The sequence below is a fragment of the Trachemys scripta genome, chromosome 10 (genome assembly GCF_013100865.1).
Source record: "Trachemys scripta elegans isolate TJP31775 chromosome 10, CAS_Tse_1.0, whole genome shotgun sequence".
NCBI lineage: Eukaryota > Metazoa > Chordata > Testudines > Emydidae > Trachemys > Trachemys scripta.
This window is the reverse complement of record NC_048307.1, coordinates 66698347-66716112: the sequence shown is the minus strand read 5'-3', so window position 1 is coordinate 66716112 and position 17766 is coordinate 66698347. Positions and strand designations below refer to the sequence as shown.

General features: G+C 36.1%; 1 protein-coding gene across 3 annotated transcripts in view; it reads right to left on the bottom strand.

Annotated features, from left to right (window-relative positions):
• Nucleotides 1-235: 235 nt before the first annotated feature.
• SPPL2A (signal peptide peptidase like 2A) overlaps nt 236-17766 on the bottom strand; it is a 52906-nt gene continuing 35375 nt past the window's right edge. Inside the window, exons 11-17 of one of the 3 annotated variants that reach the window (XM_034783416.1) lie at nt 17611-17667; nt 17365-17418; nt 16835-16934; nt 14997-15074; nt 14480-14640; nt 12159-12192; nt 236-2720 (exon numbers count right to left, since the gene is read on the bottom strand). In XM_034783416.1, coding sequence (XP_034639307.1) covers nt 2689-2720; nt 12159-12192; nt 14480-14640; nt 14997-15074; nt 16835-16934; nt 17365-17418; nt 17611-17667 — 516 coding nt within the window. In that variant the 3' untranslated portion in view covers nt 236-2688. The remainder of the gene's footprint in view (nt 2721-12158; nt 12193-14479; nt 14641-14996; nt 15075-16834; nt 16935-17364; nt 17419-17610; nt 17668-17766) is intronic. The other 2 variants (XM_034783415.1, XM_034783417.1) reach the window with 2 other exon arrangements.

Here is a 17766-nt window from a genome sequence, read left to right as displayed (position 1 = left end):
AAATGTTACCACGTATCACTATTAATATTGTCAATAGTACTAGTTTTCTTTTAAAAAAGACACAAGGAACAAAGCAATTACTCAAATTACTTTTAAAAAGAATTTATTAAAAACATTCTTAATGTGATCATTTAAAATTGCACAGGAGAGGGCTGTTGTCAGTATTCAATCAATGAAAAAAGTTAAAGCACAATTTTATATTAAGTAATGCTAGTAAGGCTCTTAGTGTAAAAAAAAAAAAAAAAAGCCCAAGTATTAAACAACCAAAACTTCTTAAAACAAATTGAAAATACATGTTCTCTTGAACTATTCATACAATACATTTCAGTAGTTGACACTAACTACTTACAGACATCGAACTTTAATCTTATTGATTTTTTCCCTAAATCAAGCACAAGCATTCAAAGAAAAAAATTGTTAGTTTACATCCCATGTGTGTGAAACCTCACAGAACAGTAATTAGGCCTTGAGCGATACAGACCTCTCACAGCAAGCTGCTGAACACATTGTTAAACAAGCTATCAAACAGCTCCTTAATTTACACTAGACTGGTTATCAAATAGTTTGGAAGTTTAACAACATAAAATCAGATAGAGATTCCTCCAGAGGGAAAAAACACAAGGTAATTTTACATGGGTTTATGAAGCCTTTAAAGTTTGAAAGTACAGCAAAACGCTAAGTTTTGATCTCTTAGTTTCTTATGAAATTTTCAGGTACTTCTCCCTCATTACCACTCCGTTCTGATTGACATTGGGCATGTCAAAGCTAAAATTTCATTACAGCAATTTAGCAGTTTGCACTAGAAATAGAAAGTAATTTAAAGAAGAAAAAATACTTCTTACCCTATTTTTCTGTACAGAATTTTGTAATCTGATTTCAGATTACCTCAACATTTACTGTAATGCTATTAAGCATTGAGGTATTTCCAATGGCTGAAATTGACTGTAATAACTAGAGTCTACTGAAGAGGTATTGGATAGCTCAGAGAATCGATAATGGGATATGACAGCATTTCATCTTGATATAGCCTGGGTATGTTTAGCTCAGGAAAGTAGAAAGTGACCACGATCACCACCTGAAAGCAGTTTTGTGATCATGGTAGTTTCAGTGCAGTTACAACCAAATAAAGTGGCTAAATCACCATCAGCTGGCATCCTTGTTGTCAGTCTCTACAGAAAGGTCAATGATTGACTGAGCTGTGGAGATTAAGTGAGATGGTTGAATCACTTAAGTGAGATGTTACAGGGAAGCCGGCATTGCAGTTGCTCATGTTGTGTCTGCTGTTGAATTGCAGTTTCCAGGGATCTCACTCTGGCACTTACTGTAAGAACTTAATTCACTTACAGAAAAGGAAGAAGATTCATATTTAAATGGCTACCTGAAATTAGCAGTGGGTGAACTTCAGTGGTTTGCAGTTGTAGGCTTCTGCAAGCCTCTTTGGTCAAAAAGTGTTAGCATAACTGCTGTAGCGTATTATGGGCCTAATCCCTCAGTATCTTCTCAATTTGCAGTTCCAAAAGAAAATCAAGTGTTAACAAAATCAAACTCTCCTAAATGTGAACTAATGATTTATCTCACTTTCCTTTTTAATTTTTTTTAGAACATTTCAATAAAACAAGACAGAAATTAAGATTAAGTGACAAATTAAAGACATGCTTTGGCCTTAACTAACCTAGGAAGGATTACAGCTACTTTTACTTATTTTGTATAGTATCAACGACAAATAACTCTTAAAACTTCCTCTCCAAACTTCAGGATTGGGTGGGTACAAATCTAGAGGATTCTTCTCCCTCTATAGGAGACTGATCCTACACCCATTGAAGTCCACAGATGCAGGATCAAGGCCTGGGGTTCTAGGGCAAGTTGCCAGGCCAGAAATCCAAAGCAGTCAAGAACTCCAGAGATTTTTTTTTCTAATTAAAGAAATTCTAGGAAAAAAGAAGCTGGAAGTTTGCATGGTTAACTACTATGGGGCTGTATTTAGACTTCTAGGCAATTGGGTAAAGAAACCAAAGCATTAAATTTAGTTTATATTATATATTGTAGTTCTGTTTTCACTGCTGACTGACAGATGGGCCAATGTGGGGCAGAAAATGAAAGCAAGTTGCACCATATCCACCTTTATGGCTTATGCCATATAGTTTAACATACAGACCTAAATCAGTCAGACAGTTGCACTACCATTTTATAATCTAATGAACACAATCTTTGCATTCAAAAGTTTGAGAGAAGTCCTGTGAAGGGAACTTCTAGTTCCTAGTAGTGCAAGCCAACCAATTTTAAACAAATATCAGTCAGAAAGTCACTTTATACCCGATGGAGATGGGGGGCAAGATATACTTGTATAAAAATATATTGTATATAAACACATTTAGAAAATTGCATAGACAATATTCTTTTATTTAAAGTGATATAAGGCACAGTTTTACTAAATATATTGTCTGTTAAAAAAGCAAATCTATTTTAATCACTTTGATATAATGTAATTAATAGTACCCTTTCCATAAAAATATGTGCAAGTGTAAAAAAAGACAATTTTCATTTGGAACATGAAATACTCTAGTGTAAATGTTAAATCAGTCAATTTTCTAAAGTTTATTTGTATAAAAACTGAACACCACTATTTTAGATCACAATCTTCGGCATTATTGTCCTCCAGACTGTTCATTGGCGGTCGTAGTGCTTTCTTCATTCGCTGTATAATCTAGATGTTCCATCATCTAGGCAGAAACAAGATTATTCTTTTTAAAATACTAACTTCTCATTGGTCCAAACTTTTCATCTAGTTAAGAGAAATTTAATTAAGTAAGGATTAGAGTGGAGTTAAGCAGCATATATTGAGGAAATTCTCTACACAAGACTGAAAAGGAAATATCCAAGCTTATTTTAATTAATTAACACTTTGCACTATGACAATGCTTTTCATCTAAGGATCTCAAAGCACTCTATAAGAAATTAATTAAAAGCCTCAGAACACCCCTATGAGGTAGGGAAACATCCATTAAAAAAAATTAATAGTTGCATAAGCAGGCCAGCAAGGTGAAGAAATTTGTTCAAGGTCACAGTGTCACTGGAAGAACTGGAAATAGAATTCAAGTGTCTTATTTAATATTTAAACTTCGCAAAATCCTTTCTGAAGAGAAAGTTAGACTCTGGCTTCACCGCAAATAAATACAATTTACAACTATGGTATATAACCTATCCTTTAAATCAGCTTTTGTACCATATGAGTGGAGGATAGTTAATGTGACGCCAATTTTTTTAAAAAGGCTCCGGATGATACAAAATAAAATAAACAAATCTCTTAGGTACAGAAAACAATTACATAAACATAACTACGGTTCATATTTGTCAAGCCTAGAATAACTGATTAAGATCACCTATGTATTTAGGTACTGGGGGGAAAAAATTAACTGATTTAATTTAAAATCCATAGATTTCTGTTTTGTGATGGAAAGTAATTTTCAAATTGGGACGTTAAAAACAAAGCTGGATTTTTTGTTGCCAATTACCATTGATAAATAATAAGCAAGGAATAACAAAGGTATAATTCCATTTTTAGTTGTACCTGTAACATGCATATACATACACTCAGGGTGAAATCCTGACTCACTGAAATCAGTGGAAAATTTCTCACCAACTTCAACAGAGCCAGGATTTCATCTTTGCAATCTGACCTGAAAAGACACATTAAGAGCTTTCTGTGATTCTATAGATAGAAAATCCAATGTTCTGACAAATCAGCCAAAACAAAACCCCTCCCAGATGTGTGTACACAAATCAAGCATTGGAATCTATGTTCAGAATGGTGAAAAAAAATATTACAAGTCTCTCATCGGAAGCACTACCACATCACTCTGCCAACGGTGCATATCCTCCTCTATCCCAATTAGTCCAAGATCATACATGCAACACTGAGTTGGAAAAGAACTTGTTATTAACTCTTTAAAAAAAATCCTGCTAAACAGGCCAGTATTAATTATGGGACCAATTCAAAATCCACTGAAGTCAATGTGAGCCTTTCCAATGACATCGGTAGGTTTGGGATTAGACACATATTAACAATAGTGACGCAGCTACTACACACACACACACACACACACACACCTCACATCTGTCAAGATCCAAATGAAGGATACAGAATGAATGGGAGTACTGCAGATTGTTTAAGATGGCAGGCAATTAATTTCTTCAGAATAAATGTTCTATAAACTCCATTTCAGGATCTTGTATTATTTCTTATATACTATACATATGTGGTATAAATATGTTTTGCCTTATGTTTTCAGGATGGCTGCATTACTCATGACCATGTATTTTGTAAGTTATGTTTTATAGAAATTATTTTTGGAAATGTTTTGATTAGCTAAACAATGGTTATTGAAGTTCTTTTTCAAATCCCTCCAATCTGTAAATAAGGTGTTGAAGTTACCATGGGTCCCCTAATGAGCAGACACTGGAGGAAGAGACAAATGCAGGGCCGGCTCCAGCTTTTTTGCCGCCCCAAGCGGCGAAGAAAAAAAGAAAAACCCGATTGAGCTGCTGCCGAAGTGCCGCCAAAGACGAAAAGAGGGAGTGTGGGGCCTGCCACCGAATTGCCGCCGCAGACCCGGACGTGCCGCCCCAATAATGGACGGAGTGCCGCCCCTTTCTATTGGCCACCCCAGGCACCTGCTTCCTTCGTTGGTGCCTGGAGCCGGCCCTGGACAAATGATAAATATATTTGAGAAACATAAGCTACCTAATATAGCTTTTCCATATGTAAGTGTGACAGCTTTACAGTCCAATATCTCAGGATCCTCTCAAGCCAGAGGCAAGTGCTGAGTCCAGCACTGAAAAGCGGAGACTTTTCCATTTATAGTGACTCATAAGGACCAGGGTCACAACCACGGTGGATAAAAATCAATGATTTAAAATAAAAAAAACAAAAACAAACGGATTTTTTTGATAAAATTCTTTTTGAGGAAAACACCTATCTTAATTAAAACTCAAAGATATCGTCATGGAATAGGGATTACAAATTCTAATTCTATAGCATGAGACAATATATTCATGTATTGTTTAAGAAAAGTTTTGTAAATAAGTTCCAATAGTTCATGGATTAGGGACCCAATCTTATGGGATTCCAGGGGCTTCTGTATAGATTATTTAGGTTAATCTTTCTATCTACCCAATGGGACTCAGTGCTCAGTCTAGAAGATACTATCAGAGATGCTTAGTTTTGCAGTTCTCAAACTGTGGATTTGTGTCTCCAGAGATAACATGCTTGTTAACAGCAAAAATGTTTTTAAATAAATAAATAAATAAATAGATAGAGATGAGAAATAACAGACCTCAACCCTATTGTCCCTCTGCAAATTTGTGTACAGAGTCCATCCCTTACCTCTCTCTAAAAGTGCAAAGTTTCAAAAAGTTCAATGAATAGAAGATTGTTGGGGACAGAATAGAACTGGACAAGGAGAAGTCTGGAGATAAATGTGAGAAGGGAGGGTCAGGCAGTAGAAACAAAAGTGAAACTGTTTGAGCAGCATATTCCAGAAGTCTTGAGGTCTTTCTGAGTGTAGCCTTCATTGATTTGAGATCTACCATACCATTCTCTCACTAGAAGGAAAAACCTGTAATGGCAGCAAGCCATAAGAGAGACCCAGTTTGGGAATATTTTAATAAAGTGCTTCTACCTGTGGGTAAGACAGGCATGCATGCAAACAGTGCAACAAAGAAATGCAAGGCCTTTTTGCCCGAATGAAACAACATCATGAGAAGTGTTCCTTCTCAGGAGAAAGCTGCATTGAAGACGATGAAAGGAACATGTCTGAACATGCATGATCTTCAGGTTAGTAAACTTTTTTATTTCATACTTCTTTCTTAAGGACTGCCTGTCTTCCTTCTGGACTATTCTTGAATTCTCATGTTTGAGCAAAAAATATAGTTGTTACTCTATGGTACTATCATTTTAGATGCAGTTGTGATAAAAAGTAAATAGCTGAAATAGGCAGATCTTCGTTTTACAATTTCAGTGAATGCAATGAGTAATACTAAATGAGCAGTATGGTAATAATAATTAAATAACTGCATTGACTTATTTTGTTTAGGAGAATCCACCCTCAACATACAGGATTCTGAAAACTATCCACTTTCAAGATCACCATTGTTTTCTATAGTTTCAGAGTTATCTGCCAATGATAGTGTTTCAGTCACATCACGTATGTCACATAGCCACAGTATATCACCTGTAGCAAAAAGAAAAAAAAATCTCCATCATCCAGAAACAACCACAGATAAGTTTGCGATAAGAACCAGCAGATTACAAAGAGAGGCAATTGATGAAAAAATTGCCCAGTTTGTTTATGCAACAAACTCTCCTTTCCGTATGATTGAGAACCCACACTTCATTAACATAGTTCAGTCATTAAGACCAGGATACAGTCCACCCAACAGAGCAGATGTCACAGGCAAACTGCTGGATAAAGTGTATGAAAGAGAAATTGAGCAGTGTGCAAAAGGTCTAGAGGGTGAAATTGTTAACCTGAGACTTTATGGGTGGAGCAATGTCCACAATGATCCTGTTGTATGTGCTTGTGTGACAACAGAAGTAGGGAATGTCTTCCTTACAGAAACAATTGATACATCAGAAAATGCACAGCAGAATACTTACAAGAAGTAGCAGTAAAAGTTATAATAAACTGTGTGTGTGTGTGTGGGGGGGGGAAATCAAATGTCTAGTACGCAGCTTGATCACAGACAATGCTGCAAATGTATCCAAGATGAGAACAAATTATTTAGAAGAGAGTCCCAAGCTAATATACAGTTGCAGTGCTCATTTGATGCACCTCCTAGCCAAAGACTTCAGTGTTCCAGAAATAAAGGCTAATGTTGTTGAAATTGCAAAATACTTCCGTAACAACCACTTCGCAGAGCTGCTCTGAAAAAAGTGGGAGGAACCAAGCTAACTCTCCCACAAGACGTGCGATGGAACTCAATAGTGGACCGTTTTGAGCACTATATCAAGAACTGGCCTAATCTGATGACAGTTTGTGAACAAAATCGTGAAAAAATAGATGGCACTGTCACAGCCGAAGTTCTCAACACTGGGCTGAAGAGAAACGTTGAACACACGCTGAGTACCCTGAAGCCTATTTCTGTAGCCTTGACCAAAATGCAGGAAAACAGCTGTTTTATTGCTGATGCTGTTGAAGTTTGGAAGGAACGGAGTGAGATCTTAAAAAGAGAAATATGCAATGACAGAGTTAAATTACAAGCATTAAAAAAAATAAATGGGACAAGCACTATCTCCAGTTCATTTTCTTGCAAATATTCTCAATACTCGGTACAAGGGACAAACCTTATAACTGCTGAAGAAGAGGAGTTGGCTATGACATGGACATCCAGCAATCATCCCTCCATAATGCCAACTATAATAAACTTCAGAGCTAAGGGTGAACCATTCAAGAAATGGTTTGCTGATGATGTTTTAAAAAAAGTCACTTTTAAAGAAAGTCAGTGAACTGACGGAAGTCACTTAAGCACTTGGATTCAGAGACTGTTGAAGTGATAAGCTCACTTTTAACAGCAGCAGCTTCTGCCGGTGAAGAAAGAATATTTTCTTCCTTTAGATTAATTCATTCCAAATTGAGAAATCATTTGGGACCTGAAAAAGCAGGAAAGCTTGTTTTTCTTTTCCAGATTATGAACAAACAGGAAAATGAAGGTGAAGGCAATTGAGTTAGCTGCAGAAGCCAATATTTTAAGTTTCTCATGTTGACCTGGCTGACATAGTCGATTTATTTTTTTTTTTTAATATTTCATTTAACTATTTTAGTTAACAATGTTAACAAAAACAAACCTGATTTTAAAAAAATTGAATGTTTAATTAAAATAAAAATTTCATATAATATTTAACAAAACAAGCATATGTTTGCTGTTGAAGAAAAAAAACAGAATACATAACGTTGTTTTAGTTAAATAAAACAATTTAAATGTCTCTCTGGTGATGTTCTCCTCCTAATACAACGTGGCAATAAAATCCTCCAAATATTAATGATCAACCGTTGAACTGAAGATCGTTCACCGCCTAATGACTTCATAAATATCTGCTTCAATTACCTTTGGTAAAGGAAATAACCAAACAATCATTCATTTTCTGATATAGCCGTAAAACTAAACTGAAAAGTTTTCAAAATACATCACTTTAAAAATGTATAGTGTGTACCTTCTAAAAATCAAACCTACATCTATCTCTGAGTTGTGAAGAAATGTATTAAGGTTATAACAACGAATAAGAATGCACTTTTATGTAGAAATCCATGATTAAATCGAGTCTTCCCGACTAGTGATTTAAATCAAATCCACGCTGGTCACAACACTTGTTTCTAGTTCTGAGAAGTCCTAAGATATCAAACCTTAAGATAATGACATTTTTGTACATGGAAAAACTCAATTAGGTAGTTTTTTAAATGTGTTATAATTTTCTTCTGTTTTGGGGGTTTGTGTAGTAACTAAGGCAACCTGGCTTTAATAGGTGGAAAGTTAAAGTGCCAACTAAAAGTATGATAAAATCTCTAAAATAATTCTGCCTGATGTGGCATATACAGAATACTTAATAGTATGGTGTGGTATAAAGGTTTTTCTGACACCTGTTTCAGATGACCAGCTAACTTGTCTGTGAACAAGTCAGTCATCCCAAACTCATACCAATTAAAAAAAAAAAAAATCCAACCTTACACTGCATTGCACATGTACATTTTATATGTAGACATATGCACCATAATGCTAAAGCCTGATGATATTACAATAAACTACCGCTAGTTAATCAAATCCTTAGCTTGCAATGATGACCTTGTGTGATTTAAGTTACAGAACTAATAAAACACATACATTGTGCAACATGTCATGTTATGGATATACTTGTTTGTCAATATCCAGTATAACAGACAGATGGGTGAGGAAGGTGTAGATAAATCTCTGATAATTTTCATATGACTTTACATTGTGCCTCTTCATATAACCTTGTGGTGGGTCTACCCACGTGTGACCTCTGTTTTCATGGGACTCTGTATCAAAGCCTCATTTAGAAACTTTGCATTGCCCTTGGTATAATATTATAGCCCCTAAGGATAGAATAAGATAGAAGAAAAATTTCTTTTTGCTAGCAGTAGAACAAGAGCTCTTCCCCCCCACTCTTAATCAATTGCCCTGTTGAATGAATGAGGTGTGGATGAGCAAGGCATGGAAGGCAGCACCTCCAGACAGCCTCAACTGTTGGAGAGGGGTTGGGAGCCAGACCCAAGGACAATAAAACGTGTCAAGAAGGGCTCATTAAAAACAAGCAGACATACTGATGGCCTCGGGGGTTAGAAGCAAGCACCTTCTTTTGAAAACACCCTCTTTGCAGCATTGGGACAACACTCAAAAGAAAGCAGCACAAAAAAGGACCAATGGACACAGACACAGAGTTTGAATCTGGTATAGATTTGCATAAGAGGAAAGCTGCTATAAAAGTGAGGTGTCTTGCAGAGGACCCCGGGTCTCGTCTTGTCAACATGGGAGCATCGATCCGGATCGGCAGAAGCCCGGCTCCACCCCCTCCCCCATCTAACTCACCTGGCCAGTGAAGTTAAGGGGAGCAACTAATTGGTAACAACAAGACGGAGTGTGTTTGTGTGTGAGTGTGAGTGTAAGTGTAATATATTATATGCATATAATACAGTGTTAGTGAATACATGTATTACTAATAAATGTGGCGTTTTGCCTTATTCCCCCTGAAAAGATCCTGTGCAGTACTTTAAGTACAACAAAGGGCTCTCTACACAAGCCAATGACTTATGTTTACAGGTTGGGAAAAATCTGAAGATAGAAAAACAATGATCTCCTAAGTGTCTCAGACATTATATAGTTTTAATATTGCATTTTTTTCCTCCAGTGGGAGAACTTTTACTTTAAATTCTTTTTAAAAAAGTAACTTTAAAAACACCAAGAACAATTCTATAGGCTCCGCTAATACAAACGCAGTAAAACAGGCTATGGAAAAATATTTGGATTAAATCAATAATTGGTGATAAATAGACCAAAAAAAGAAGATTTTCCATTTAGCTACACCTGTGAAACATAAGCAATCCAAAAGCCCAATTCATTTTTTAAAAAGCTATGCAATTTTACACAGAATTGCTGTACACTTAAAAAATGAGTAAATTTACTTTTCCAAGTAAATCATATATTATATTGAGTCATGAAAGCTTTTCCTCTGTGCAATGATTCATTACAATTTCCAGCAGAGTACACCTTAAAAGGTCAGAATCTGAAAGTAGGGTTGCGTCATTGTGAGATGTATACGGTCATGCTCATTTCTAAGATTTGAGCCTCAAAAACTATCTCAATGTAACATAAAGGAGGAATTCCACAGGAGCGGTTGAAAATTCGTGCTGATAACACTGTCCAAAAAATAAGAATATGTACTCTTGTGGTGGAGTGGTAGGAGGAGAAAAGAGGGTGAAGAAAGTGAGTTTAAGGTTACAAATCCAGACTGCCCGTCCTATTTTAATTTGCATTTTAAGACTCCCGCCTATTTACTAAACACACACACACACACACACACACACACACACACTTTAACAATATAAGTAATCTTGGATTTGTAGCCTTCAGCTGATTCTTTACTTCTGTGAAATTTGATCTGATTATTAATGTTGCTTAAGCAAGTTCTGTATTTAATTTCATGTCTCTCTTTTCAGAGGGGAGGAAGAAAGATCAGGGTTCAAAACACTGTATTTGCCCAATAGTGTGCAGTTCCCCTTCAGAGTTAGTTCAGACTACTAGCAAATAAGAATTAGGATGTTTTTACAAAGCATAATAATGAGTGGAGACTGTGGATAGTATTCCAGTACAAGACCACTACATCTGCATTCTAAAAATCCCAATGAAATTTGATTGGAAAAGGTATATTGCTCATACTGTAATCCTTTTAAAAAAAAGATACAACAAAAAAAGTAAACAGAGCAAAAGCAATTAATTTACATTATGTAGTCAGGCATACATTTTTAGCCTGACATTTGGAGATAGTGTCAAAGTGATTACCATTAATGTTAATAGCCAAGAGCTGTATGTGTGTGAAGTAGCGTGCTATTCCAGATATTGCGCACAGAGTTACTCATCTCAGGCTGTGGAATACAACTGCTCCATCATCTCCCTGTAAGCTTTGAAAAGAAGCGTACAAATAAGGGGCAGGGTACTGTGGTAGTCACAGGGAGATCTAAGACCAAGTCAAGAAAGGCAGCACAATATATGGCTGGACATGGAAGCTGTTACCTAGTAATGACTATGAGATAATATTCACACACAGACAGTTGTATACAAGAATTATATGAGGCCCTGAGCCAGATGGAAATAGCAGCGGGGTACCACACAGTGAGGATTAGCAAGCAGTGTAATCAAACACCAATCCAGGGACTCTCATGGCATCCATGGAGATCTGGAGTACTGAGTAGTAGTGAGGTACACACGGCTGCTCCACTCTTATGAAACATGCTTCCACTTGCTCTCAGCCTGCATGTGCCCTGAATTTGGACTAAGTTCTAACAATATTCTCAGGAAAAAGGTGATGCCTAAAGAGCAGAATAACTCTTGTAATATGTCTTCAATGAGAACATTTTATATATTGGAATTCTTAAAACATTCTCACCCTCTGTCAAAAAACGGAACACTTTAATTTTGACAAAGGATGGGGGTTGTTAGGGGAAAGACAACAGAAGGGCATCCTCCAGTTAGTTCCATGACATGTTTTTATTGCTGTGGCAATGCAGTGCAAAGTGGCTGCTGCTGCCGCCATTACCCTACCTGAGTAAAAGGTAGCTAAGTTCCGGAAGAAAATGTGTACAATTTGTTTTGGGGAAAAACAAAAACAAAAAAGTCTTTAGTAATACTCATTTTTAATGCAGTTATTAGTTTGCCTGATTATTCAAATTCCACATTAAGGCTGAAATCTTCATGACTCTCATATTTCTTAAAAGTATATAATCAGAAGTTCTCATCTGCCTTATATTTTAAATGAATTATATCCAAAAATGGAAGGAAAGCAGATGCAAAAAAGAATTGAAAAAAGAAAGCAAAAGAAAAGAACGAATGAGCAGATTAATACAAATTGCACTAAAAAGACTATATCACACCTTGTAGCAAAGGCTTCCTGGAGGAGTCCAACACCTAAATGAAATTCACTCCATTATTACAGTCATATACAACAGGAATGTTTCAAGACAAATTAACAACAAAAGAATTATTTAGTGATAACAGCATCTAGAAAACCAGAGCTATTGTGTCAAATGACTAAGTATAGCTTACATTATACATTACAAGATTCTAGGCATCTTCTAAGGTCCCTTTGCCCTGTTGAAACAGTACAAAGGAACATTAAACTAGCTATAAAAGGGATGTTGAGGATTTTCTCAGTGTGGGAAAATCCTCACGGGCATAAAGCGTGTGCAGCAAGTACATCGGGGTCCCCCTCCATCCCAGTAAGGACTACTCCAGCTAATGTATTCCAGTGCTATTTCAGCCCCCCGTGGCCTCAAGAGAAGGTTAGCCGAAAGATGGCTGTAAACACACCTGTAATGCACTGAGCATTAGCGACTGAAGATTTGGCCCCAATATATTTTTTAAAATAAAAGGTATGTAAAGAAACCATTGCTAGTTCAAAATACAGAATATGCATATACTGCAGGAAGTTAAACTATGCAATAAAGATCTGAGATATACAGGATTCTCTGAATCTGAAGATGCATTGAATAAGATCCTCTGAAAAAAATAAATTGGGTGAAATAAAGGCAAAGAAATCCTAAAACTGTACAGAAGGAATTGAGTAAATGTCTCATTAAGATCACACAGAATGTTTAAATCTCCAATAATAGAGCCAAGTTCAGAGCAGTTTTAATCCTTAAAAAAAACAAACAAAAACAAACCCCACAGTTGAAAAAGCACATAAAATAATTACTATGGCAACATAAATATGAATTTTGTTAGAGGAAGTGTGAGAGAAAATTTTGGTAACTAAAAAACTAGAAGTTTTTAGACCAAACATACTAACAATTTAAGCGAGGAACATTATATTGTTCTCTCGGAATGAAGTTAACTATAACTCTCTACTCCCAGAGGCAACCTACGCAATTGGGCTTTGTACAAGGAACTCCACAGGAGTGGGGAGAGCAAGTACATACATAAGTATGTATTCAGGCTGGCTATGCAGTTTCTCCATAGCCTATTTCAGCCTATACATTAGAGTATTGAGCAAAATCCCGCCACACCGTCATGAGGCACTTCTACCCAGTGGATTTATGTGAGGAGATGTTACTTCTTCCCTCCCCCCAGCACCCAGAATATACACACCACGTTAAATGAAGCTGGTGTAGAATTATTGCTCTCTACATTGCAGACAGGCAATGTAGAGCTGACCTGGCATGGAAGTAACCTCTCTACATCTGGATGAGTGTCATCCAATATTAGCAACAACAACAAAAAATTCTTCCTGCTTTCCTTAACACAGCTATCTGAAAGTTAAGAGCAACTTCTCTTGCCATAAATCAATTGTTCTTGAAAACAGTGGTCCATAATCTGGCCGAGCTATCACACAACTCAGTGGAAGGAGATACAAAGACGGCTTTAAGACCCTTTAAGTTCTCCCAGTATTCTTGGATTGTCCTACTGCTGAGCCAGTTCCCAGAATAAATCAGAGTAACATCAAGGCTCCTTTTATATATGCTAGCTGCCAACAGCTCCCAAGAGATTGCAGGGTCAGAGACATTCTCACCACCCAAGAAAGGATCAATTTAGGCAGGGGAAATCCTCAAAGTGCCAGTTTACAACTTCTTTGTGCTGTCACAGTAAGACAGAAGTTTTTGATTGTAATTGATATTTCTAAGCCCCCACTCACAAATGGTCACTTTGTTGCAGAATGGCATTTGTGATCATGACAGCATAAGACCAATGCAGAAAACATTAGAAATTAGTTTCTAAACTACTGGTCAAACCAACTCTAATATGTTTCCAATTTTTTTTCAAGTGTATTCTAGTACAAAACTATTGCAGCCTGGAAACTGGTTTCCAATTTAACATTTAAGTGCCATATTCAGTGTTCCAAATGATAACACTTTGCATCAAGATGATGGTTCAGAGATACTGAAGATAATACACATTCTGGCACAATTCCTATTGTATTCATGTGAAAAATGTCATCTGTTTTGATTTTTCATATTACTGGACTAAGCCAAATATCTGTATTTTCCTTTAAATCTTGTTCTATTAAGTTGACTTATAGACTAAAATATACTTAACTTCTACAAAAGGCTTCTTTATTTTTTTTTTTTAGAAACGCAATAAGCACTACTAATACAGATGTAAAGTGACTGACTACTAATATATTACCACATACTTACTTTAGGAAGAATACACACGAAGTTACAAAACTGTTTTGACTATCTGAATGTATTCTACTTACCTGATAGCTGCTACCTTGCCAAAACTTCTTCATCTCCTTGCGTCTCCAGGCAACAAGTGAGCTGGTAATGAGTGTACACGGTACCAAATAGAGAAGGGCTGGCTGTCCCATCTTCATCAGTGCCAGAACAACAAAAGTCAACACCATGCCAACAGCATAAGCTATTAAAAAAAATTCAGGACAGCTACTGAATAGTATACAGCACTACATCACTCAATGTATTACAGATATCCCTTGCATACAGGACTTAATACTATAGCTATTACAGTATTTTCCATTTGATTATGTAAATGTGCAATAATAGTAATTTCAGTGCACTTTAAATATTCATTGACGTTTTCAAGAGTACTGATTTCTATAATGATGCAACTCGGATACAGACAAGTAAAACAAAACTAGAGATTAAAATACTGGCAGTATTCATTTTTGTAAAATTGAAGAAAATGATCTAGTAATCTCACAAAAGCAGCTTACAGAAAAATACACTTTGCCAAAACACTGTATTAAAATTATTTACCTATGGTGCAGGAAACATAATATACAGAAGACGATCTTGTCTGAACATCAAATCTTCGACAATAGGCAACCAGGAGACCTAAAGAGAAAATATGGAGAAAGTATTTATTGGAAGAAGTTTAAGTTGCCATAATATGAATTTACATTCATACTTCTCATAACAACAACAATATGGAAGAAAACAGTTAACTATAAAATTGTAAGTTAAATACTGTGGACAGCTAGAAGACAATTAGTTTTATTTAAGAAACCTTAGGCCAGGTCTATACTAAGGCCTGGTCCACACTAAACCCCCACTTCGAACTAAGGTACGCAAATTCAGCTACGTTAATAACGTAGCTGAATTCAAAAGTACCTTAGTTCGAACTTACTGCGGGTACAGACGTGGCAGGCAGGCTCCCACGTCGATGCCGCGTACGCCTCTCGCCGAGCTGGAGTACCGGCGTCGACGGCGAGCACTTCCGGGATCGATTTATCACGTCTAGACAAGACGCAATAAATCGATCCCAGAAGATCGATTGCTTACCGCCGGACCCGGAGATAAGTGTAGACCTACCCTTAAAAACTTACATCAACATAGCTACTGTGCTCAGGGGTGTAAAAAATCCACACTTGACTCCCGTAGCTATGTCGGCCTAACCCCAGAGCAGACACAGTTAGTTCCACAGAAGAATGCCTCTGTTGACCTCGCTCCTGTTGCTCAGAAAACCTCCTTCCTTCACTGTACTCTGCATCTACTGTACAGAGTCACAGTGCCATGGCTATGATATAGCTATGCTGCTATAGCACCCGCAATGTAGACATGACTCTAGAATAAGCCTGTCTCTAAAGTCAATATCCCCATTTAAATGAGTTAATGTGCTTTGCACTTAATTAAATATAAGCGACAGATCTGCACTACACAGTGGTAACAAACACCCAAACTTTGCACGTATGGAGTGCCTTCCATCAAAGACTCTCAACACACTTTAATTAAATTTTGCCTCAGTACAGCAGAGAAAATTAACACTCATATTTTACAGATGAGAAAGTCAGAGGTTAAGTGATTTGCCCAAGGTTTCAAAGAAAGTCTATGGCGGAGCCAGATGCAGAACTCAGGTTTTCACAAGACAAGCATTCTAATCTTTTGTAAAGTGCTGTGAGATCTACTGATGAAGAGAGAGAATTATTATTATGATGTTGATTAAAAGGCAAATATATTTTCTCCTTCTATAAACACTAGAAATAATTTGGTTTATGTAGTATACATTGCTCTTTTAAAATGAGGATTTTGTATTGTACCATACATCATATAATTAGAAATTAAGTGATGATAATCCTTTGCCATGTTACATTTCCTGTAAAAACCAGCTTGATTTAAGATCACTGATCCTGATTATTATATTATTAATGGAACTATATTCTACAAATACAAGTGCCATGAAAATAATTTTATATATATATATCTTCATCAGTAGATCTCACAGCACTTTACAGAAGATTAGAAGGCTTGTCTTGTGTGTGTGTATGTGTGTGTGTAATATATATATATATATATATATATATATGTGTGTGTGTGTGTGTATGTGTGTGTGTGTGTGTGTATGTATGTATGTATACACACACACAAAAATAAAAGCAGATTGTTTTACAAATCTTAAAATACTAATTGTACTTAGACTACAGAGTATTATAAAAATACAGATTGTTTTACAATGCATTTATATAGATCAAAAGCTAGAAATCAGTATTAAACTCTGGAGTAGGCCTGAAATATAGAAAATCCACTTTGAAACTCAGGTTATTATGAAAAAGGTTCACAGATAATTTTGTTTATAGTTGACAAAAACATTTCTTTACCTGGTACAATGATGTCTCCGAAACCCAGTAGTGAAAACGGCGTTCCACATAACGTCAGTGCAGAGTATTCAAGTCTAGGTACCCTAATAACAACTGGTAACTGTAAAACAATATTTTTAAATCCCACATAAATTCAATCTAAATCATATAATTTTTTTAAAGAAACATTAAAATTATATAAGAACTACTTATTCATCTAGTTTCTGAAAAACATCAAATTAGGAAGAACCTGAATTAAGCAAACAGGAACCAACAAACTGAGTGTTTAAAATGTGATTTTAAGATTAAGAGTAGAAAAAAATGGATTTGCAATTTTACAGATCATATACATGAAAGAATTAAAAACAATGTAACCACAAGCAATGGGAATATTAGATATGCATTGTTATCCTGACTAGAAGCTATTGACCAACAATGATAACCAGGCCCTGAAGAGGACAATTTTGACAGTCAAGTTTTCCCCAAAAGAATAGCCTTTTCAGAGGATGCAATTTAAAGTCCAGTGAACATATCTGAAATACAATCCTTACTTTCTCATGGGGAGCTGAGCGTTCAGCAGGGCCTTCCACCAAGTTTCCATCATTCTAGGATCAAACCCAAGTCAACAGGTATTTAATACTTTAACAAAAGTAGCAAAAGCTGGCTATATTTTGTGAGAAAGTTATACCTAAAAGCTACTTGAATTTACTCACTTTCCATAGCTAATTCAGTTAGTGTTATATCCTGCACATGTGTATTCATATTATATTCATAATACAGAAAAAGACTATTCATACCTTTTCACTATTACCAAAAGGACCAGCTGCAACTTCAACCATTATACTTTCTCCATTCTGAAATTTAAGGTTATTTTTCAATTAGTGATTTAATACTTACTTAAGTATATAGTGTAACACTTCAATATTAAACATAGAATTGCTGCTTGCACCTCA